The 24,489-nt window shown below is 43.0% G+C and overlaps 1 protein-coding gene across 1 annotated transcript in view; it reads left to right on the top strand.

Annotated features, from left to right (window-relative positions):
* Window positions 1–24,489, top strand: part of LOC134351826 (protein kinase C beta type) — a 405,871-nt gene that overhangs the window by 328,119 nt on the left and 53,263 nt on the right. The window contains exons 12-13 of the mRNA XM_063058567.1: window positions 3,009–3,071; window positions 6,845–6,983. Coding sequence (XP_062914637.1) covers window positions 3,009–3,071; window positions 6,845–6,983 — 202 coding nt within the window. The remainder of the gene's footprint in view (window positions 1–3,008; window positions 3,072–6,844; window positions 6,984–24,489) is intronic.

The raw sequence follows: 24,489 nt of genomic DNA, 5'->3' as shown, positions 1-24,489 counted from the left end.
TGATGGTGAAATTCTAGAAAACTGTTTCTGTTGCAAAGAGCTGCCCTAAACAAGCAAAGGCCAAGATATATTAAATGTTTTGTCTTTCTATCTGGAATCAAAATGTCTCTTGGTGGAATTGTGCTGGCATCTGTACTGATCGTGCCGTACAGATGCCAGCACAATTCCACCAAGAGACATTTTGATTCCAGATAGAAAGACAAAACATTCAATATATCTTGGCCTTTGCTTGTTTAGCACAGCTGTGAGTAGCTTTGTTTCTCTTGTAAAAAGAGAAAATCCTGACGTCACAACGCACTGCTTTTTTCACAGAGAGTGCTAATGTCAAAAACTCTTGGAGATGAAATGAAAAATGTTCTGGATGATGCTACAAAAAATGGTTAACTTTATTAAACAAAGATTAGTTCACTCAAGAATGTTTAAAAAAACTGTGAAAACCTGGACAAAGAGCACACCAATCTCCTGCAACATTCAGAGGTCTGGTGGCTTACCAGAGGAACAGTTCTGAATAGGGTGTTTGAGCTGAAAGGTAAATTGCAGGAGTACTTTCAAGAAAATAGTGGGCCAGATTTTGCTGAGTGCTTTGAAGATGAAGAAAGGCTACAGATACTTGCCTTCATATGAACCAGTTGAACACATCTCTACAAGGCCCTGAAGAAAAACATGTTTTGACTTCAAGTGATAAGATTCTTGGATTTAAAAGGAAACTGAATCTTTGGAAAAATCATGTTGCAAAAGGAAATCTTGAAATGTTTCCAGTGCTGCTTGGGCTTGAGAGTGAGGAAGGATATCAGAAATTCTCAAGTCTTATTGAAAACCACCTGGAAGAACTACAGAACAAAATTGAACAGCATTTTTCCTCCCTTTCAACACAAGTGTGTAACTGGGTGAAAGACACTTTTTTTGAATCTTCTGCTCGGCCTGAGAAATTGACTTGGAAAGAAGAGGAAGAACTTTGAGCTGCAGTCTGATCACGCACTCAAGATCATTTCAGTTGAAAGTGAAATCCATGTGTGCTTATGTCAAGTTCAACCCAGAATTGTGAAATTTATTATGTTTGTCTTATAAGTTTTAAAAATTTATGAAAGGGAAAGAAAGAGATTAATTTCAAGAAAGGTTGGCTAAAAATCCATTCTCCACTCAAAAGAGCATTGACAATTATTTTTGGACTATTATAGCTACAACTGACTGATCACGCTAATGTACCGTGAGCTACAGACATAATTTTTATGCAGGGCTTCCTGAAAATTATTTCAAGGGTTCTTCCAGGGCAAAAAGGTTGAGAAAGGCTGATCTAAGTCCTTTTGCAGACTCCTTGCTTCCTTAACAGTACCTGCCCTTCCAAATATCCCTTTAGGATACTTTTTCTTTGAGATGTATCTATCCTGTGTCTTCCGAATTGCTCCCATAACTCTAGCCATTGCTATTTAGCTGTCATCCCTGCTGGTGTCTCCCGCCAGTCAACTTTGGCCAGCTTCTCTCTCATGCCACAAAATGATTTGCAGATGCTGGGGTCAAAGCAACACTCACAACACACTGGAGGAACTCAGCAGATCGGGCAGCATCCGTGGAAAAGATGGGTTGACGTTTCGGGCCGGAACCTGGTCCTGACGAAGGGTTCCGGCCCGAAACGTCGACCAATCTTTTCCACGGATGCTGCCTGACCTGCTGAGTTCCTCCAGCGTGTTGTGAGTGCTTCTCTCTCATGCCACTGTAATTCCCTGTACTCCAGTGTAATACTGATACATCTGACTTTACCATCTCCCTCTCAAACTACAGTATGATTTCTATCATATCATATTATGATCACTGTCTCCTCAGATTTCTTTACCTTAAGCCCCCTAACCCACTCTGATTAATTCCAAATGCTATTTCTCTAATGGGCTCAAGCAGAAGTTGTGCTAAGCTGTCATCTCATAGGCAATCGACCTGCATGTTGAAATCCCCTGTGACTATTGAAACGTATCCCACTTTACATGCCTTTTCTATTTCCCATTATAATTTGTACCCCACATTCAGAATCATGTATATAACTTAGATCTGGGTATTTTTACCCTTGCAGTTTCTTGACTCTACCCACAAGGATTCTAACATTTTCAGATTCTACATATGATCAGATTTCCGGTAAGATGGTGGCTCACTTGATTGCAGCAGCCTCTCCAGGTCCAACAAATGGTGAAAATATGCCTCTAAAATATTTTCTTGTTATTGTAAGACCCTGTGGAACATTGTAACTGCAAACTACTTCAAGCTGGGTCTATTGGTAAGACCAATGGTGGTGGAGCTATGTGGCTTCGGTTGATGAGCGGACCAGAACCTTGAGCACAGCAACGCCTATTTCAGTCACCCTGGGAGGAGGCATCGTGGGAGAGAACAGAGGCATGGTGGGCGCATTGAAATCTGTGCTGGTTTGAGGGCTGGCCCCTGCAGGCCAACTTTCATCAGCACTGCTCTCTGGTGCTTGCTGGAAGACGAGCTGAATTGCCTTCAGCTGCGGCTGATCCAGCACTATGTCCTTGTTCTTGCAGAAATGTAGCTCCAGGACAATATGCATGCTCGTATTATTTTTGTGACTGTACGTGCTGTGTGTGACTGCAGCTTGGTCCTAGAGGAATGCTGTTTCGTTTAGCTGTGTATACTGTTATGTTTTCTAACTCCAGAAACAAACTGAAAGAAAACATAGGTGCCAGGATACTTGCCTACTTAATGTTGTTAGTGAGTTGCACACATGTGACGTGGTGGTGTAATGGCATACTCCATTCATGTACTTCTTGCATATAACCTGTAGTGAAATATGCAAGCAAACGAAGAATGCTTAATCAAACAGTATATTTACAATATTACTCAAATACAATTGAAATATTAAATACACCACATATATATATATATATATGTACGGTTGAATGATAATTAGACCTGAATTTAAACTTGCTTTCTAGGTCAGGCAAGTGTAGGTCCCAGGGGCATGGGTTCTGCTCTGGTTATTCACTTTCCTCTGTTATTTTTAGATTCTATGCAGCAGAGATTGCTGTTGGCCTGTTCTTCCTGCACAATCACGGCATTGTTTACAGGTGAGTGTGGCAACTCCTAGCTCAACGTATGATTAAGAGATGTTCTGGTCCTGAACAACAGGAATTCTGCAGATGCTGGAAATTCAAGCAACATACATCAAAGTTGCTGGTGAACGCAGCAGGCCAGGCAGCATCTATAGGAAGAGGCGCAGTCGACGTTTCAGGCCGAGACCCTGACGAAGGGTCTCGGCCTGAAACGTCGACTGCGCCTCTTCCTATAGATGCTGCCTGGCCTGCTGCGTTCACCAGCAACTTTGATGTATGTTTCTGGTCCTGAAGCTGCCTTACTGCCACAGGCAGCTCTATCTTCACACAGTCAAAAAGAAAAAAGTCATCGTTCCTCCCTGTTCCCACCAATATTTAGCAAAGAACTCTCCTCTTACTTTCCACTTTGGCTTTTAGAGAAAGCACACCAAAGTATGGGGACACATTGCATTGTGGAATGCATTTGCCCAATAACTTTCTCACACTGGACCAGACACGAGATCACATGGAGTGGGTTCATACCAGCCTAGTTCACCTCACTGTCCCTTCAACTCACAGCTGGACTCTGCAGCCCAGCTCATAATAACCAGAACTAGACCCAGGTAATCTCTGTTGTAAACCATTCGTGCTTACCTAGCTTTGTGTTGGTTATCGGAGGAAACTTGTTGGAATGGGCAGATCTGTATTGTTTTCCCATCTTTCTCACCTCCCCCTGCTAACCTCCCTCCAGTACAGGCCTGCAGAGCTGCAGAGTACACCATCAACAAGGTGCCCTGCCGTCTCTGTTCCTTCCCCCACCCAAACCCTCCTTCCTGCTCAGAGAAGAATCTTGGCCGGCATTATCCAGTTGAGCTAAAGAGAGCCAAAGTTGAGCTAAAGTCTCTCTTTGAGCTAAAGAGAGACATGTATACTCCACTTTTCTATTCCCAACCCCTTGTCCCTTCTCTACTGCTCGCCTTGTACTCCAGTGCAGGCTCCAAGAGGGACCAATGCACACTTCCTTTGCTCCCCCTGCTTCTCCCCACTGAAAGTGCACAGCAGCCCAGGTTTTGCTTGGCCTGGACTCTGCTGTTCAGTTCTATGTCCCTGGGAGAACTGTTTGTGTCTTTAGGAAGCCCAAAGTTAGCTGTTAGCACTCACTGACTTTACTCTCTGAGTAGGTGCCGTCCCTTTTAGGGGTTTGAGACGTTTCTTGATGGATGTGGGCTCAATTCTCCTCCAGCACCCTTGACCATAAGACATAGAAACAGCATTATGCCATTTAGCCCATTGAGCCTGCTCTGCCATTCCATCATGGCTGATTTCAAGATTTATTTATTATCAAAGTATACAACTCTGAAATACTTCATTCCTCTGGGTAGCCATGAAACCAAGAAAGAAAATAAATGCAGCACAATCATCAACCCCCAACTCCCGCACAGAAAAACAAGATTGAGCAAAAAAACAGAATATAATACAATTACACTAAAAAAAAATGTCTATAGTCCAAGTCCACATCCAAAATGCAGAAAAAACTTGTGCAACACTCTCCAGGTGCAGCAGCGGGCTCACTCCAGTACAAAGTAACTGATCAAAAGGCAAGCAACCGGCTTCAATGCTTCAATCTCCCTTGTTGCTTTAATCTGCAAAATGGAGCCAAATGTGGGCTTCTGCCCCATTCTGCAGTCTGCCTGCTACAAGGTTCATGCATGCTGTCTCTGTCTCCCAGAATCCTCTTGGAGACTGCAGAGTGCTAAAACACCCAATGAATCTTCAAACAGCAAAACACAGTTCCAGAATCACATTCAAGACAAGAAACAAGCAAACATAAAAAACATAACAGAAATGAAATATATGGTTTCATAATCTGTCCAGAAGATGTCGACCAAAGGAGCATTATACATAGGTACCATCTTGACTGAATGTTTCATTACTTTTCATTTATTATCCTTCTCAATCCTGTTCTCCTACCTTCTCCCCAACTTTGACACCCTGACTAATGAAAAACCTATCAACCTCCACTTTAAAATATACTCAAAGACTTGGCCTTCACAGCCATCTGTGGCAATGAATTCCACAGATTCACTACCCTCTGGCTAACGAAATTCCTCCTCATCTCTGTTCTAAATGGACACCCCTTGATTTTGAGGCTGTACCTCATGGTTCTAGATGCACTCACTATAGGAAACATCATTTCCACATCCACTCTAGATAGGTTTTTCAGTATTCAATAGGTTTTATGAGATCCCCCTCATTCTTCTAAACTCCAGGGAGTACAGAACCAGAGCCATCAAACATGCCTCCCGTTAACTCTTTCATTCCTGGAATCATTCTCATGAACCTCCTCAGTCCTCCTTAGTTGTGCATTTTTTCTTTGATAAGGGGCCCGGTACTGCTCACAATACTTCAAATGTGGTCTGACCAAAGCCTCAGCATTACATCACTGCTTTAATATTCTAGTCCTCTTGAAATGAATGCTATCATTTTATTTGCCTTCTTTACCATCGACTCAACCTGCAAGTAAGCCTTTAGGGATCCTGCATGAAGATTCCCAAAGCCCTTGTTTTTTAAAAAAATTTTTCTCTCCTTTAAGAAAGTAGTCTATGCCTTCATTTCTTCTACCAAAGTGCATGACCATATACTTCGGTTCTGCACTGTATTTCAACTGCCTCTTATTTGCCCATTCTCCTAATCTGTTCAAATCCTTCTGCAAACTCCAAGCTTCCTCAACACTACTTGACCCTCCACCTTTGTTTGTATCATCCACAAACTTGGCCACAAAATCATTGACATATAACATAAAAAGAAGCGGTCCTAACAGTTACCCTTGCAGAACACCACTAATCACTGGCAGCAAACCAGAAAAAGGCTCTCTTATTCCCAATCTTTGCCTCCTGCCATGTATAGATGCTGAAATCACAAACAGGCCTGGTGAGTTCTTTCAACATTTTGCATGTGTTGATTCTGTCCATGCTGTAATACCATAGGCTCTTGTTAAGCAGCTTCATGTGCAGCACCTTTTCAAAGGCCTTCTGGAGATCCAAGTAAGCTCTGCATTGTTTATCCTGCCTATTATTTCCTCCAAGAATTCCAATAGATTTGTCAGACAAGATTTTCCCTTAAGGAAACCATGTTCAATTTGGCCTACTTTATCACGTAGTTCCAAGTTTCCCCAAATATCATTCTTAACAATGGACTCCAACATTTTCCCAACCAATCTAATGATTATTGAAATATCATTACTAATGCCTTCACAATCTCTTCAGCTACTTCCTTCAGAGTCCTGAGGTGTAGTCCAGGTGACAAATCTACCTTCAGACTGATGCAAAATGCTTATTCAGTTCATCCACCATTTATTTTCCCCATGACCAGTTCTCCAGCTACAGCTGACATTCCAGTTCTTCCCACCCCAGCAGCTGTAACCCACACATCACGAATACCTACCTGTGCTCTTTTCAGCTGTTACAGACAAATAACCTTTGGAAGCTGTTCCTGGTAGTGTTCCTCAAACCATATCTATTCCTGCTGCCTCCCAGAGAACAAAGCTCCTTTTTGGAAGGTCTTCCCTCTCTCCATCTGATCTACCTTTGAGTCTCAGCCAATGATCCTCCCTCTCCCTTCAAACAAGCCAAGACCACTGATGATGAGCCATTCCACGATGATGAGTTTTGCAGACACCAGCCCAATATAATTTGACCACGTGTTCTGACAGAGTCAGGCAGAAGACCTGGTTGCCTTGCACATTATTGACAATATAAGTGATGTAGGCAAGGTTTGTGCATAACTATCTGCATTTTATGCTCTAACAGAGACCTGAAGTTGGACAATGTGATGCTGGATTCAGAAGGACACATAAAGATTGCTGATTTTGGCATGTGTAAGGAGAATATGTGGGATGGAGTGACGACCAAGACCTTCTGTGGTACACCTGACTACATCGCGCCTGAGGTATGGTGCTAGCTTGTAGTGCATAGCTGTAGTAAACTGACAGCACTGTAAACATGAGCATGTACTTACATAGAAACATGTACAGTGCCTATAAAAAGTATTCCTCACCACCACCCAGGAAGTTTTCAAAGTTTTCATGTTTTATTGTTTTGCAACATTGACAATGAATTTAATTTGGCTTTTTTCCCCACTGATCAACAGAAAAAGACACTTTTGTGTCAAAGTGTAAACAGATCTCTAAAATGTGATCTTAATTATTCCCAGTATAAAACACAAAATAATATATTGCATAAGTATTCACCCCCCTTTAATATAACACACCAAATCAGCACTGGTTTTAGAAGCCACATAATTAGTTAAATGGAGATCACCTGTGTGCAATCAAGGTTTTCAATTGATTGTAGTAAAAATGTACCTGTATCTGGAAGATCCAACTGCTAGTGAGTCAGTATCCTAGTAAAAACTACACCATGAAGACAAAAGAACACTCCAAGCAACTCCGCCAGAAGGTTATTGTAAAGCACAAGTCAGGAGATGGATACAAGAAAATTTCCAAGTCACTGAATATCCTTTGGAGTACAGTTAAGTCAATCATCAAGAAATGGAAAGAATATGGCACAGCTGTAAATCTGCCTAGAGCAGGCCGTCCTCCAAAACTGTGACTGCACAAGAAGGGAGCTAGTGAGGGAGGCCATCAAGAGACCTATGACAACTCTGAAGGAGTTACAAGCTTCAGTGGTTGAGATGGGAGAGACTGTGCATACATTTACTGTTGCCTGAGTGTTTCACCATTTGCAACTTTATGGGAGAGTGACAAAGAGAAAGCCACTGTTGAAAAATCTCACATGAAATTGTGACTAGAGTTTTCCAGAAGGCATATTGGAGACTCTGAATCAGCTGGAAGAAGGTTCTATGGTCTGATGAAACTAAACACTGCATATCATCAAAAACACACCATCCCTGCCATGAAGCATGGTGGTGGTTCCCTCATACTGTGGGGATGCTTCACTGCAGCAGGCCCCAGAAGGCTTGTGAAGGTAGAGAGTAAAATGAATTCAGCAAAATGCAGGGAAATCCTGGACGAAAACCTGATGCCGTCTGCAAGAGAACTGCAACTTGGGAGATTTGTTTTCCAGCAAGGTGATGACCCCAAGCATAAAGCCAAAGCTGCACAGAAATGGCTTAAAAACAGCAAAGTTAATGTCTTGGAGTGGCCAAATCAGAGCCCAGACCTCAATCCAATTGAGATTTTGTGCCTGGACTTGAAAAAGGCTGTTCACTCAAAACCCTCATGCAATCATCAACAGAACTTGAGCAGTTTGTCATAGTCATAGTCATAGTCATAGTCATACTTTATTGATCCCGGGGGAAATTGGTTTTCATTACAGTTGCACCATAAATAATTAAATAATAATGTGTAAATTATGCCAGGAAATAAGTCCAGGACCAGGCTATTGGCTCACGGTGTCTGACCCTCCAAGGGAGGAGTTGTAAAGTTTGATGGCCACAGGCAGGAATGACTTCCTATGACGCTCTGTGTTGCATCTCGGTGGAATGAGTCTCTGGCTGAATGTACTCCTGTGCCCAACCAGTACATTATGTAGTGGATGGGAGACATTGTCCAAGATGGCATGCAACTTGGACAGCATCCTCTTTTCAGACACCACTGTGAGAGAGTCCAGTTCCATCCCCACAACATCACTGGCCTTATGAATGAGTCTGTTGATTCTGTTGGTATCTGCTACCCTCAGCCTGCTGCCCCAGCACACAACAGCAAACATAATAGCACTGGCCACCACAGACTCGTAGAACATCCTCAGCATCGTCCGACAGATGTTAAAGGACCTCAGTCTACTCAGGAAATAGAGACGGCTCTGACTCTTCTTGTAGACAGCCTCAGTGTTCTTTGACCAGTTCAGTTTATTGTCAATTCGTATCCCCAGGTATTCATAATCTTCCACCATATCCACACTGACCCCCTGGATGGAAATAGGGGTCACCGGTGCTTTAGCTCTCTTCAGGTCTACCACCAGCTGCTTAGTCTTTTTCACATTAAGCTGCAGATAATTCTGCTCACACCATGTGACAAAGTTTCCTACCGTAGCCCTGTACTCAGCCTGATCTCCCTTGCTGATGCATCCAACTATGGCAGAGTCATCAGAAAACTTCTGAAGATGACAAGACTGTGCAGTAGTTGAAGTCCAAGGTGTAAACGGTGAAGAGAAAGGGAGACAAGACAGTCACCTGTGGAGCCCCAGTGTTGCTGATCACTCTGTCGGACACATAGTGTTGCAAGCACACGTACTGTGCTCTGCCAGTCAGGTAATCAAGAATCCATGACACCAGGAAAGCATCCACTTGCATCGCTGTCAGCTTCTCCCCCAGCAGAGCAGGGCGGATGGTGTTGAATGCACTGGAGAAGTCAAAAAACATGACCCTCACAGTGCTTGCTGGCTTGTCCAGGAGGGCGTAGACACGGTTCAGCAGGTAGACGATGGCATCCTCAACTCCTAGTCGGGGCTGGTAGGCGAACTGGAGGGGATCTAAGTGTGGCCTAACCATAGGTCGGAGCAGCTCCAGAACAAGTCTCTCCAGGGTCTTCATGACGTGGGAGGTCAATGCCACCGGTCTGTAGTCATTGAGGCCGCTGGGGCACAGGGACGAGGCAGAACGTCTTCCACAGCACAGGAACCCTCTAGAGCCTCAGGCTCAGGTTGAAGACATGGCGAAGTACTCCACATAGCTGAGGGGCACAGGCTTTGAGCACACTGGTACTGACGCCATCCAGTCCTGCAGCCTTGCTTAGGTTGAGACGTTTCAGCTGTCTTCTCACCTGTTCAGCTGTGAAGCCCATCGTGGTGGTTTCGTGTGGGGAAGGGGTATAGTCATGAGAGTTTGTAAAGAAGAATGAGGAAAGCGGCCAGTGAGTGAGTTGGCCAGTGAAGGAGTGGAGCTTTGAGGCTTTGACTCAAGAGGCTTCGATGAGAAGAGGCGGAGGACAAGCTTGCTCACAGTTAGTCTTTACAATGTTTCCTGAGATGGTGGTGTGCCTCTCATGTGAGATGTGGCAGTCTTGGGAGAACGCCCTTCTCCCACAGAGTCACATCTGCCAGAAGTGCATACGGCTGAGGGATCTAGGAGACGGTGTAAGAAATCTGGAGCAGACCTGGATGACCTTCAACTCATAAGGGAGAATGAGGCAGTCGTAGATGAGACCAAGAGGGAGGTAGTCACACCTAGGCTGTCGGAAACAGGTCGTTGGGTGACAGTCAGAGGGGGGGAAGCGAAGGTGAGCAGGCAGGTAGTGCGAGCACCCCTGTAACTATTCTCCTGAATAATAAGTTTACTGTCCTGGATACTGTTGGCGGGGACAACCGACCAGGTGTGCGCCACGGTGGAAGGGCCTCTGGCACTGAGTCTGATCGGTGCTGCAGAAGCGTGGGACGGAGAGGAGGAGAGCTGTTGTCATTGGAGACTCTATAGTCAGGGGACCAGACAGGAGATTTTGTGGGTGTGAGAAGGACACCCGCATGGTTTGTTGCCTCCCAGGTGCCAGGGTCCGGGATGTCTCTGACCGGGTGCATGACATCCTGGTACGAGAGGGAAAGCTACCAGAAGTCGTGATACGTGTTGGGACCAACGACATAGGCAGGAAGAGGGATGAGGTCCTGAAGTGTGAGTTTCGGGAACTAGGCAGAAGGCTGAAGAACATGACCTCAAGGGTGACGTTCTCAGGATTACTGCCAGTGCTACGTGACAGTGATGGTAAGAATTGGAGGAGATGGCAGTTGAATGGGTGGCTGAGGAGTTGGTGCAGGGAGCAGGGTTTTAGATTTTTGGATCATTGGGATCTCTTCTGGGGAAGGTGGGACCTGTACAGATTGGATGGGTTGCACCTGAACTCGAGGGGGAGCAATATCCTTGCAGGTAGGTTCGCTGGCATGGTCCGGGAGGGTTTAAACTAATTTGCAAGAGGGATGGGACCCAGAGCGATAGAGCAGTGAAATAAGTGCATGGAGTAAAGCCAGATCTAACATATAGAGAGGCCTTGAGGAAAGAGAAGCAGAATAAACGGTGTAAAGACAGTAAGGCAGAAGGGCTGAAATGTGTGTACCTCAATGCAAGAAGCATCAGGAACAAAGGTGATGAACTGAGAGCTTGGATACATAAATGGAATTATGATGTAGTGGCCATGACAGAGACTTGGCTGGCACCAGGGCAGGAATGGATTCTCAATATTCCTGGATTTCAGTGCTTTAAAAGGGATAGAGAGGGTGGAAAAAGGGGAGGAGGGGTGGCATTACTGGTCAGGGATACTATTACAGCTACAGAAAGGGTGGGTAATGTAGCAGGATCCTCTTTTGAGTCAGTATGGGTGGAAGTCAGGAACAGGAAGGGAGCGGTTACTCTATTGTGGGTATTCTATAGGCCCCCTGGTAGCAGCAGAGATACAGAGGAGCAGATTGGGAGGCAGATTTTGGAAAGGTGCAAAAATAACAGGGTTGTTATCATGAGTGACTTTAACTTCCCTAATATTGATTGGCACCTGATTAGTTCCAAGGGTTTAGATGGGGCAGAGTTTGTTCAGTGTGTCTAGGACGGATTCCTGTCACAGTATGTGGACAGGCCGACTAGGGGGAATGCCATACTAGATCTAGTACTAGGTAATGAAATGGGTCAGGTCACAGATCTCTCAGTGGGTGAGCATCTGGGGGACAGTGACCTCCACTCCCTGGCCTTTAGTATTATCATGGAAAAGGATAGAATCAGAGAGGACAGGAAAATTTTTAAGTGGGGAAGGGCAAATCATGAGGCTATAAGGCTAGAACTTAAGGGTGTGAATTGGGATGATGTTTTTGCAGGGAAATATACTATGGACATGTGGTCGATGTTTAGAGATCTCTTGCAGGATGTTAGGGATGAATTTGTCCCGGTAAGGAAGATAAAGAATGGTAGGGTGAAGGAACCATGGGTGACAAGTGAGGGGGAAAATCTAGTCAGATGGAAGAAGGCAGCATACATGAGGTTTAGGAAGCAGGGATCAGATGGGTCTATTGAGGAATATAGGGAATATGGCTTTGTGAAGGACAGATCGTGTCTAACAAGCCTGATAGAATTCTTTGAGGAGGTGACCAGGCATATAGATGAGGGTAGTGCAGTGGATGTGATCTATATGGATTTTAGTAAGGCATTTGAGACGGTTCCACACGGTAGGCTTATTCAGAAAGTCAGAAGGCATGGGATCCAGGGAAGTTTGGCCAGGCGGATTCAGAATTGGCTTGCCTGCAGAAGGCAGAGGGTCATGGTGGAGGGAGTACATTCAGATTGGAGGATTGTGACTAGTGGTGTCCCACAAGGATCTGTTCTGGGACCTCTACTTTTCGTGATTTTTATTAACGACCTGGATGTTGGGGTAGAAGGGTGGGTTGGCAAGTTTGCAGACGACACAAAGGTTGGTGGTGTTGTAGATAGTGTAGAGGATTGTCAAAGATTGCAGAGAGACATTGATAGGATGCAGAAGTAGGCTAACAAGTGGCAGATGGAGTTCAATCCGGAGAAGTGTGAGGTGGTACACTTTGGAAGGACAAACTCCAAGGCAGAATACAAAGTAAATGACAGGATACTTGGTAGTGTGGAGGAGCAGAGGGATCTGGGGGTACATGTCCACAGATCCCTGAAAGTTGCCTCACAGGTGGATAGGGTAGTTAAGAAAGCTTATGGGGTGTTAGCTTTCATAAGTCGAGGGGCAGAGTTTAAGAGTCGTGATGTAATGATGCAGCTCTATAAAACCTGGTTAGGCCACACTTGGAGTACTGTGTCCAGTTCTGGTCACCTCACTATAGGAAGGATGTGGAAGCATTGGAAAGGGTACGGAGGTGATTTACCAGGATGCTTCCTGGTTTAGAGAGTATGCATTATGATCAGAGATTAAGGGAGCTCGGGCTTTACTCTTTGGAGAGAAGGAGGATGAGAGGAGACATGATAGAGGTGTACAAGATAATAAGAGGAATAGATAGAGTGGATAGCCAGCGCCTCTTCCCCAGGGCACCACTGCTCAATACAAGAGGACATGGCTTTAAGGTAAGGGGTGGGAAATTCAAGGGGGATATTAGAGGAAGATTTTTTATTCAGAGAGTGGTTGGTGTGTGGAATGCACTGCCTGAGTCAGTGGTGGAGGCAGATGCACTAGTGAAGTTTAAGAGACTAGTAGACAGGTATATGGAGGAATTTAAGGTGGGAGCTTATATGGGAGGCAGGGTTTGAGGGTCGGCAGCACATTGTGGGCAGCACATACTGTGCTGTACTTCTCTATGATTTTTTCTAAAAAATTGCAGTGTCCAGATGTGCAAAGCTGATAGACCTATCCACACAGACTCAAGATGGCAATTGCTGCCAAAGGTGCATCTACTAAATACAGAACTGAAAGGGGTGAATACGTATGCAATCAATTCTTGTGTGTTATATATTGGTAATTAATTTAGATCTCTTTCACTTTGACACAAACAAGTCTTTTTCTGTTGATATGTATCAAAAAAGCCAAATTGAATCTGCTGTGATTCAATGTTGTAAAACAATAAAACATGAAAATTTCTGGGGAGCTGGGTGTGGTGAGTATTTTTTACAGGCATTGTAGGTCAGCCCATTAGGTCTCTTCAGTTCCTCACTCACTATGTTGATCAGTTGTATATTAACTCTGCAACTTTACTACCGAGCATGGAAAGAATCATCAAACCTGCTTTCAGATTTACATTGTTCTCTTATGCAGCAGTTCATTTGTAAGATTTCTGCTGTGAGACTATTCCCAAGAGAACGGAATGTCAAACGTAGAGACTCCAAGGGAAATGGAGAGTTCATAGTTGGGCAGTGTCTCATTGAAATGGCAGGGCATTCTGTATCTGTGTCGGTCGCACCTCAGTGGTTAGGACAGTGTGATCCAGTCTGTGTGGGTCACACCTCTGTAGTTTGGACAGAGCGATCCAGTCTGTGTGGGCTACGTCTCCATTGTTAGGACAGTGCGGTCCAGTCTGTGTGAGTCACACCCCCATTGGTAGGACAGTGCAGTCCAGTTGTGTACGTCATGCCTCCATTGTAAGGGCAGTGCGGTCCAGTCTTTGTGGGTCACACCTCTGTAGTTTGGACAGTGAGGTCCAGTCTGTGTGGGTCACACCTCCATTGTTAGGACAGTGCGGTCCAATCTGTGTGGGTCACACATCTTTCTTTCTTTTTAAATCTTTTTATTGAATAAGTATACAAAAAGGTAAACCATATAAACATTAATACAATGTTAAAATATAATAAAATTCCAGAAGGTATCAATACCAAAAAAATACTACAAACAATGTAATTTAAACATAAAAAACCAAGATAAAATAATAGTATACTAAATTTTATATATATATCAATGGAAAAAAGGAAAAAAAAACCAAAAAAAAAACCCACCGTGCAACTAACTAAAAGCAAAGCAAAGCAATGGGCTAACTTGAAACCGAACAGAGTTAAACTTAAAATCACGTCCTCAATCCCGACCTCCATTAAAAACAGTGAAAAAAAACAAGAAGGGTATGTATTATATTAAATGAAAGTATCGAATAAAAGGTCCCCAAATCTGTTCAAATTTAAATGAAGAATCATAAAGGTTGCTTCTAATTTTCTCCAGATTCAAACATAAAATCGTCTGAGAGAACCAAAAAAAGGTAGTTGGAGCATTAAGCTCTTTCCAATGTTGTAAAATACATCTTTTTGCCATTAAAGTAAGAAATGCGATCATTCTACGGGCTGAAGGGGAAAGATTACTAGAAATTTTGGGAAGTCCAAAGATAGCAGTAATAGGGTGAGGAGAGATATCTATATTTAATACCTTAGAAATAATATTAAAAATATCTCTCCAAAAAGTTTCCAAAGTAGGACAAGACCAAAACATATGAGCTAAAGAGGCTATCTGCCCCGAACATCTATCACAAAAAGGATTAATATGCGAGTAAAAACGCGCTAACTTATCTTTGGACATATGTGCTCTATGAACCACTTTAAATTGAATTAGGGAATGTTTAGCACAAATAGAGGAAGTATTAACTAATTGTAAAATCTGCCCCCAATCATCCACAGAAATGGTAAGCCCCAATTCCTGTTCCCAATCTACCCTAATCTTATCAAATGGAGCTTTCCTAAGTTTCATAATAATATTATAAATCATAGCCGATGCACCTTTCTGACATGGATTGAGGTTAATTATCGAATCTAAAATATATGTAGGAGGAAGCATTGGAAAGGAAGAAAGTATAGTACTTAGGAAATTTCTAACTTGTAAATATCTAAAAAAATGTATTCTTGATAAATTATATTTATTAGATAATTGTTCAAAAGACATAAGGGAACCATCTAAAAATAAATCCAAAAACCGTAAAATACCCTTAGTCTTCCAGGTTTGAAAAGCACGATCCGTAAAAGAGGGAGGAAAAAATATGTTACCTAAAATAGGAATCGCTAACCCGAATTGATTAAGATCAAAAAATTTTCTGAATTGAAACCAAATGCGCAAAGCATATTTAACTATCGGGTTAGAGACCTGCTTAAGGCGTTTCGAATCAAAAGGGAGAGAGGAGCCTAAAATAGAGCCAAGTGTATAACCCTGAACAGATTGTAGTTCCAATGCTACCCATTTAGGAATAGATAGTATATCCTGATCAAGTAACCAAAATTTCATATGTCGAATATTAATAGCCCAATAATAGAATCTAAAGTTAGGTAATGCTAAACCTCCATCTCTCTTAGCTTTCTGTAAATGTATTTTACCCAGTCTCGGATTCTTATTCTGCCAAATAAATGAAGAAATTTTAGAGTCAACTTTATCAAAGAAAGATTTTGGAACAAAAATTGGTAATGCCTGAAACACATATAAAAATTTTGGCAAAAAAAACATCTTAACTGCATTAATACGACCAATCAAAGTTAAATATAAGGGAAACCATTTAGATGAAAGTTGAGTAATATGGTCTATTAATGGTAAAAAGTTAATCTTAAATAAATCTTTATATTTACAAGTAATTTTAATCCCAAGATAAGAAAAATAATTATCAATCAATTTAAATGGAAATTTATAATATAAGGGAAGATGTTTATTAATCGGAAAGAGTTCACTCTTACTAAGATTTAATTTATAACCTGAAAAAAACCAAATTGTGCTAATAACTCTAAAACAGCAGGAATGGATTTCTCAGGATTAGAAATATATAACAGTAAATCATCAGCATAGAGTGATAATTTATGGGACTTTAATCCCCGAGTTATCCCAGTAATATTTGAAGATTCTCGAATGGCAATTGCAAGAGGTTCTAATGCAATATCAAATAATAGGGGACTAAGAGGACAGCCTTGTCGAGTACCTCGAAAGAGAGGAAAAAAAGGTGAGTTTAAAGAGTTAGTACGGACCGAGGCTACAGGGGAATGATATAACAGTTTAATCCAGGATATAAATTTCAAGCTAAAATTAAACATTTCAAGCACCTTAAATAAATAGGGCCATTCTACTCTATCAAAAGCTTTCTCGGCGTCTAAAGAAATAACACACTCAGGAACATTTTGTGAGGGAGTATAAACAATATTTAACAATGTACGAATATTATAAAAAGAGTAACGACCTTTAATAAAACCCGTTTGGTCTTCCGAAATAATAGGAGGAAGTACTTTTTCTAGTCTATTTGCTAATAACTTAGAAAAAACTTTAGAATCAACATTTAATAAAGATATTGGTCTATAAGATGCACATTGAGCAGGGTCTTTATCCTTCTTTAGTATTAAAGAAATTGACGCTCTATTAAAAGATTCAGGAAGTTTACCAAGTTTCAGAGAAGCCTCAAAGACCCTACAGAGCCAAGGGATCAATAAAGAAGCAAAACATTTATAAAATTCAACGGTAAACCCATCCGGGCCAGGAGCTTTGCCCAGATTCATAGAAAAAATAACATTCTTAATCTCATCCATAGTAATGGAAGTATCTAATATAGAAGACATATCCTGTGAAATCTTAGGGAAGTCTAACTTATCTAAAAAATCATTCATATATTTAGAATCTCGAGGAGACTCTGATTGATATAAAGAAGAATAAAAATCACAAAAGGTTTGATTAATCCCCACATGATCCAGTATCAATCGATCATTTTGGTCATAAATCTGATTGATTTGAGATTTAACATAATTAGATTTCAATTGATTAGCCAGCAGCTTGCCAATTTTGTCACTGTGAACATAAAATTCACTTCTTGTTTTCTTTAATTGGTTTACAATCGAGGACGATAGTAATAAACTGTGTTCCATTTGAAGTTCAGTTCTTTGTTTGTATAACTCCTCAGAAGGAGCCATAACATATTTCTTATCAATTTCTTTAATCTTGTCCACAATTGCCATCTCCTCCTGCTTCTGTTTCTTCCTCAAAGCAGCAGAATACGAAATAATCTGACCACGAATATAGGCTTTAAAAGTGTCCCAAAGAGTGTTAACCGAGATATCCTCTGTATGATTAATTGTAAAAAAAGGCTCAATCTGTTCATTCATAAAGTTAACAAAGTCCGAATCCTGAAGCAACAGCGAATTAAAACGCCATTGTCTATTATTTTGTATATTGGCCATAATTTTAATAGAAAGCTTAAGTGGAGCATGATCCGAAATGGTTATAGAATCATAATCACATTTAATCACTGAAGGAATAAGACGAGAATCAATAAAAAAAATAATTAATTCTTGAATAGGAATGATGAACATGTGAAAAGAAGGAAAAATCTTTTTCCTGAGGATGCAGAAAACGCCAAATATCCGTCGACCCAGAATCAGAAAGGAAAAAGTTAATCAAAGTTGCAGATTTATTAGGTAAATAAGGAGCCGAACGGTCCAAAGCTGGAGACAAACAGGTATTAAGATCTCCGCCCCAGATCAATGAAAACTCGTTCAAATTCGGAAACTGATTAAACAATGATTTATAAAATTCCGGACAATCCATATTAGGAGCATAAACATTAACCAAAACTACTTTTTTATTAAATAGTAAACCACTAACCAATAAAAATCTACCATTCGGATCAGAAATAATACCCTGTTGTATAAAAGTAACTGAGGAATCTATAAAAATAGAGACGCCTCGAATCTTAGCATTGGAGTTCGAATGAAATTGTTGTCCCTTCCAGAATTTAAAAAAACGTAGTCTGTCCCCCCTCCGTACATGGGTCTCTTGTAAAAATAAAATTTGTGCTTTAAGTCTCCGGAACACTTTAAAAACTTTTTTCCTTTTAATAGGATGATTAAGACCGTTAGTATTCCAGGAGACAAAATTAATAATAGACTCCATAAATCCTAAAGTCAACCTCGAGGGGGATTGACAATAGGCTCGACCCATGAACCCGGAGAGGAAACAGAACATACAAAAGATACCGGGAAAAAGGACGCAACCAGTACTTCAATAATGTATATAGCCCAAAGAGAAAAAAACTAAAATGTGAAGCCCCTCCCACCACCCCCCCCCGCCCCAAGACCCCAAGGCAAAATCTAAAGCAGACCCGCCGGAAAGAAGCAAGCGCTAAAACTACCCCCATGACTTCCGGTATACGCTCCCTAAAAAAAAGGTATAAATATGAAAAAGATCAGCTAATTGTAAAACAGTAAAAAAGTAAAAAAAAGGTAACTCAATTAAAATACACACACAACAGAACAAAAGCCAGAAAATATATATTAAAAAAAAAACCACAATAAACCCCAAACCCATGAATAAACAAAAAAACAACAAGAAAAAATAAGATTATTAACATAAACTAGTTATAAAAAGCAAAACAAAATAAAATTTTTTAAAAAACTACAAAATTTAGGGCCACACAGGAAATACGTAAGATGACAAACAGGAAGTAACCACCCAAAATCCCCTGGGAAAAGAAAGAAATGACGCAGTTAAAAAGAAAGTTTAGCAACCATATTAAGAAATCAAAAAAATAAACTTTTCTGCCCAAATAGGGCACGAAAAAGTTAAAACCAACCAATTCACAGCCTCCGATCAACGGAGATAATTAAAAAAAATAGCAATTAAGATGTTGAAGGTGACAATTGATCCAGATAACTCTGGGCATCCGATGGAGAATCAAAAAAACGAAGGACTCCATCTGACATGCGAATCCTTAGACGTGCAGGGTACAGCAGCGCTGGTCTTAAATCCATCTATAGAATTCCGACATCACAGATCTGTAGCGAACCCGTTGGTCCCAGATTGGTTTACTGAAATCTTCCACGAATCGGAACTTAAGATCCGAAAAATCAATGAAACCTTTAGATCGAGCGAATCGAAACAGTCTCTCCTTATCTTGAAAGTAATGAAAATGTAAAATAACATGCCTAGGTCTATCTGACCTAGACGAGTGTGATGGGATTCTGTGAACACGATCCAGTAGCGGTGGTTGGTCAGGAAATACAGTAGGGAATGCATCTTTTAAAAGTTGAGAAAAAAACTTCATGGGGTTGTTAGATTCAACAGCTTCACGCACCCCAATCATTCGTAAATTCTGCCGTCGCATCCTAGATTCCAAGTCAGAGTTTTTAAAAGTCAGAAAGTCAAGTTTCTTCTTCATTACATTAATTATTTCTTCGATTTTCCCCATCTTAAGCTCACTTTGTTGCGCAGATTTTTGAAGATCAGATATAGCCGACTGATGTTCCGCAATGGATGTTTGCATCTTATCGATTGAGTCGGCAATTTTCTGGAGATTAATTGAGATCTCCGTATGAATCAGGTCCATAACAGAACCTGCAATTTCCGTACGAATCATCTCCCTAACAGAGGTTGAAATTTCCCTCTGAATTAACTCCGATATAGCTTTCAAAGTCCCCGGTGATTCAGTCGGAGGAAAATCCATGCCTTTCGGTTTAACCGGAGGTTTACCATCCTTGCCGTTTTTCCCGTTCTTAGACATAGCAGATCTAAGTTTCATCCAGTTATCAGAGAGTTCAATTTAATTCAAAGTATTGTAAGAGTTGATACCTTAATGGTTAATTAAAGTATAGCTGATCATAGAAAAAAAAAACTCAGAGGTAATGGAGCGAGTCAAGAACGCGACTTCACTCCATGAGCGCTACCGGAAGTCCCCCACACATCTGTAGTTAGGACAGTGCGGTCCAATCTGTGTGGGTCACACCTCCATTGTTAGGACAGTGCGGTCCAATCTGTGTGTGTCACACCTCTGTAGTTTGGACAGAGTGGTCCAGTCTTTGTGGGTCACACATCTGTAGTTAGGACAGTGCGGTCCAGTCTGTGTGTCGCACCTCCATTGTTAGGACAGTGCGGTCCAGTCTGTGTGGGTCACACATCTGTAGTTAGGACAGTGCGGTCCAGTCTGTGTGCGTCACACATCTGCAGTTAGGACAGTGCAGTCCAGTCTGTGTGGGTCACACATCTGTAGTTAGGACAGTGCGGCCCAGTCTTGTGGGCCATTCTTCTATTGATGGGACTGTGCGGTCCAGTCTGTGTGGGTCACACCTCTATTGATGGGGCTGTTCGGTCCAGTCTGTGTAAGTCACAACGCTGTAGTTAGGACATTGCGGTCCAGTTGATCACACTGAACTGGAGAGTGCTGGTTGTGTTGAACACACTGCTGTGGTCAGTTCTGTATGGTTCTGGTTGTATTGGTCACACTGCAGTGGTCAGTGCAGTTATCCTGGTTGTGTTGGTCACATTACTGTGGTCAGTGCTGTTATCCTGGTTGTGCTGGTCACGTTGCTGTGGTCAGTGCTGTGTGGTCTTGGCTGTGTTGGTTACACTGCTGTGGTCAGTGCTGTTCTCCTGGTTGTGTTGGTCACACTGCTGTTTTCATAGTTGTGTTGGTCACACTGCTGTGGTCAGTGTTGTATAGTTCTGGTTGTGTTGGTCACACTGCTGTGGTCAGTGCTGTTTTCCTAGTTGTGCTGGTCACACTGCTGTGGTCAGTGCTGTTGTCCTGGTTATGTTGATCACACTGCTGTGGTCAGTGCAGTTTTCCAGGTTGCGTTGGTCACACTGCTGTGGTCAGCGCTGTTATCCTGGTTCTTTTCATCACAGTGCTGTGTGATCCTGGTTGTGTTGTTTGCAATGCCTTACTCAGTTCTATGTGGTTCTGGTTGTATTGGTCACACTGCTGTGGTCAGTGCAGTAATCCTGGTTGTGCTGGTCCCACTGCTGTGGTCAGTGCTGTTATCCTGGTTGTGTTGGTCACCTTGCTGTGGTCAGTGCTGTTATCCTGGTTGTGTTGGTCACCTTGCTGTGGTCAGTGCGTGTGGTTTTGGTTCTACTGGTCATACTGCTGTGGTCAGTGCTGTTATCCTGGTTGACTTGGTCACACTTTTCTGGTCAATGCTGTTTTACAGCTTGTGTTGATCACACTGCTGTGATCAGAGCTATCTGGCTTTGGTTGTGTTGGTCACAATGTTATGGGCAGTGCCGTGTGGTTCTGTTTGTTTCGGTCACACTACTCTGGTGAGTGCTTTGCATTTCTGATTGTGTTGGTCTCAATGCTGTGTGGTTCTGGTTGTATTGGTCACACTGCTGTGGTCAGTGCAGTAATCCTGGTTGTGCTGGTCCCACTGCTGTGGTCAGTGCTGTTATCCTGGTTGTGTTGGTCACCTTGCTGTGGTCAGTGCTGTTATCCTGGTTGTGTTGGTCACCTTGCTGTGGTCAGTGCGTGTGGTTTTGGTTCTACTGGTCATACTGCTGTGGTCAGTGCTGTTATCCTGGTTGACTTGGTCACACTTTTCTGGTCAATGCTGTTTTACAGCTTGTGTTGATCACACTGCTGTGATCAGAGCTATCTGGCTTTGGTTGTGTTGGTCACAATGTTATGGGCAGTGCCGTGTGGTTCTGTTTGTTTCGGTCACACTACTCTGGTGAGTGCTTTGCGTTTCTGATTGTGTTGGTCTCAATGCTGTGTGGTTCTGGTTGTATTGGTCACACAGCTGCGATCAATGCTGTTGTCCTGGTTGTGTTGGTCCCACTGCTGTGGTCAGTGCTGTTATCCGGGTTGTGTTGGTCACACTGCTGTGGTCAGTGCTGTGTAGTTTTGGCTGTGTCGGTCACACTGCTATTGTTAGTGCTGTGTGGTCCTGGTTGTGTTATTTGCACTGCCTTGGTCAGTGCTGCTGTCCTTGTTGTGCTGGTCACACTGCTGTTGTCAATGCTGTTGTCCTGGTTGTGTTGGTCATATTGCTGTGATCAGAGCAGTGTGGTCCTGACGAAGGGTCTTGGCCTGAAACGTCGACTGCACCTCTTCCTATAGATGCTGCTTGGCCTGCTGCGTTCACCAGCACTTTGATGTATGTTGCTTGAATTTCCAGCATCTACAGAATTCCTGTTGTTTGGTTCTGGTTGTCTTGGTCACACTGCTGTGGTCAGTGCTCTTGGGTCCTGTTTGTGTTGGTCACACTGCTGTGGTTAGTGCCATTTGCTGCTGGTTGTGTCGGTCACACTGTTGTGGTCAGTGCAGTATGGTCCTGTTTGTGTTGGTCTCAATGCTGTGGCCAGTGCTGTGTGGCTCTGGTTGTATTGGACACACAGCTGTGGTGAATGCTGTTGTCCTGGTTGTGTTGATCACTGCTGTGGTCAGTGCAGTTATCCTGGTTGTGTTGATCACACTGCTATGATCAGTGCTGTCTGGTTTTGGTTGTGTTGATCACACTGCTGTGGTCAGTGCTGTGTGGTCTTGTTTGTGTTGGCCACACTACTGTGGTTAGTGCTGTGTGCTCCTGGTTGTGTCGGTCACACTGTTGTGGTCAGTTCTGTGAGGTGCTGGTCGTGTGGTCACACTGCTGTGGTCAGTGCTGTGTGGTTCTGGTTGTGTCGGTCACACTCCAATGGTCAGTGCTGTTATCCTGGTTGTGTTTGTCACACTGCTGTGGTCAATGCTGTTGTCCTGGCTGTGTTGATCACACTGCTGTGATCAGAGTTAACTGGTTTTGGTTGTGTTAGTCATACTGCTGTGGTCAGTGATGTGTTGTCCTTGTTTTGTTGCTCACACTGCTGTGGTCATTTCTGTGTGGTTCTGGTTGTGTTGGTTACACTGTCGTGGTCAGTTGTGTGTGGTGCTGGTCATGTTGGTCACACTGCTGTGGTCAGTCCTGTTTGTGTTGGCCACACAACTGTGTGCTCCTGGTTGTGTCGGTCACACTGCTGTGGTCAGTCCTGTTTGTGTTGGCCACACAACTGTGTGCTCCTGGTTGTGTCGGTCACACTGCTGTGGTCAGTGCTGTGTGGTTCTGGTTGTGTCAGTCACACTCCAATGGTCAGTGCTGTTATCCTGGTTGTATTTGTCACACTGCTGTGGTCAATGCTGTGTCCTGGCTGTGTTGATCACACTGCTGTGATCAGAGTTAACTGGTTTTGTTTGTGTTAGTCATACTGCTGTGGTCAGTAATGTGTTGTCCTTGTTTTGTTGCTCACACTGCTGTGGTCATTTCTGTGTGGTCTTGGTTTGTTGGATACACTGTTGTGGTTAGTTCTGTGTGGTGCTGGTTGTGTTGGTCACACTGTTGTGGTCAGCGCTGTGTGGTTCTAGTTGTGTTGGTCACACTGCTGTGGTCAGTGCTGTTTTCCTCGTTGTATTGGTCACACTGCTGTGGTCAGTCCTGTGTTATCCTTTTTCTGCTGGTCACAGTGCTGTGGTTAGTGCTGTGTGCTCCTGGTTGTGTTGGTCACACTGTTGTGGGCAGTTCCTTGTGGTTATGTTTGTTTCGGTCATGCTGTTGTAGTCAGTGCAGTGTAGTCCTGTTTTGTGTTGGTCACACTTCTGTGGTCAGTGCTGTTATCCTGGTTGTGTTGATCACACTGCTGTGGTCAGTGCTGTTATCTGGGTTTTGTTGGTCACACTGCTGTGGTCAGTTCTGTTTTCCTCGTATTGGTCACGCTGCTGTGGTCAGTGCTGTTATCTGGGTTGTGTTGGTCACACTGCTCTGGGCAGTGCTGTTTTCCTAGTTATGTTGGTCACTCTGCTGTGGTCAGTGTTGTTTTCCTGACTGTCTTGATCACCCTCATGTGATCAAAGCTGTCTGGTTTTGGTTGTGTTTGTCACACTGCTGTGGTCAGTTCTGTCTGGTTCTGGTTGCATTGGTCACACTGTGTGGTCAGTGCTGTTATCTGGGTTATGTTGGTCACACTGCTGTGGTCAGTTCTGTTTTCCTCGTATTGGTCACGCTGCTGTGGTCAGTGCTGTTATCTGGATTGTGTTGGTCACACTGCTATGGGCAGTGCTGTTTTCCTAGTTGTGTTGGTCACTCTGCTGTGGTCAGTGTTGTTTTCCTGACTGTGTTGATCACCCTCATGTGATCAAAGCTATCTGGTTTTGGTTGTGTTGATCACACTGCTGTAGTCAGTGCTGTGTAGTTCTGGTTGTGTCGGTCACACTACTGTTGTCAGTGCTGTGTGGTCCTGGTTGTGTTAGTCACACTGCTGTGGTTAGTGCTGTGTGCTCCTTTTTGGGTAGGTCACACTGTTGTGGGCAGTTCTCTGTGGTTA

Source organism: Mobula hypostoma, chromosome 9 (genome assembly GCF_963921235.1).
Source record: "Mobula hypostoma chromosome 9, sMobHyp1.1, whole genome shotgun sequence".
Classification (NCBI taxonomy): domain Eukaryota; kingdom Metazoa; phylum Chordata; class Chondrichthyes; order Myliobatiformes; family Myliobatidae; genus Mobula; species Mobula hypostoma.
This window is presented reverse-complemented; position numbering and strand designations above follow the sequence as displayed.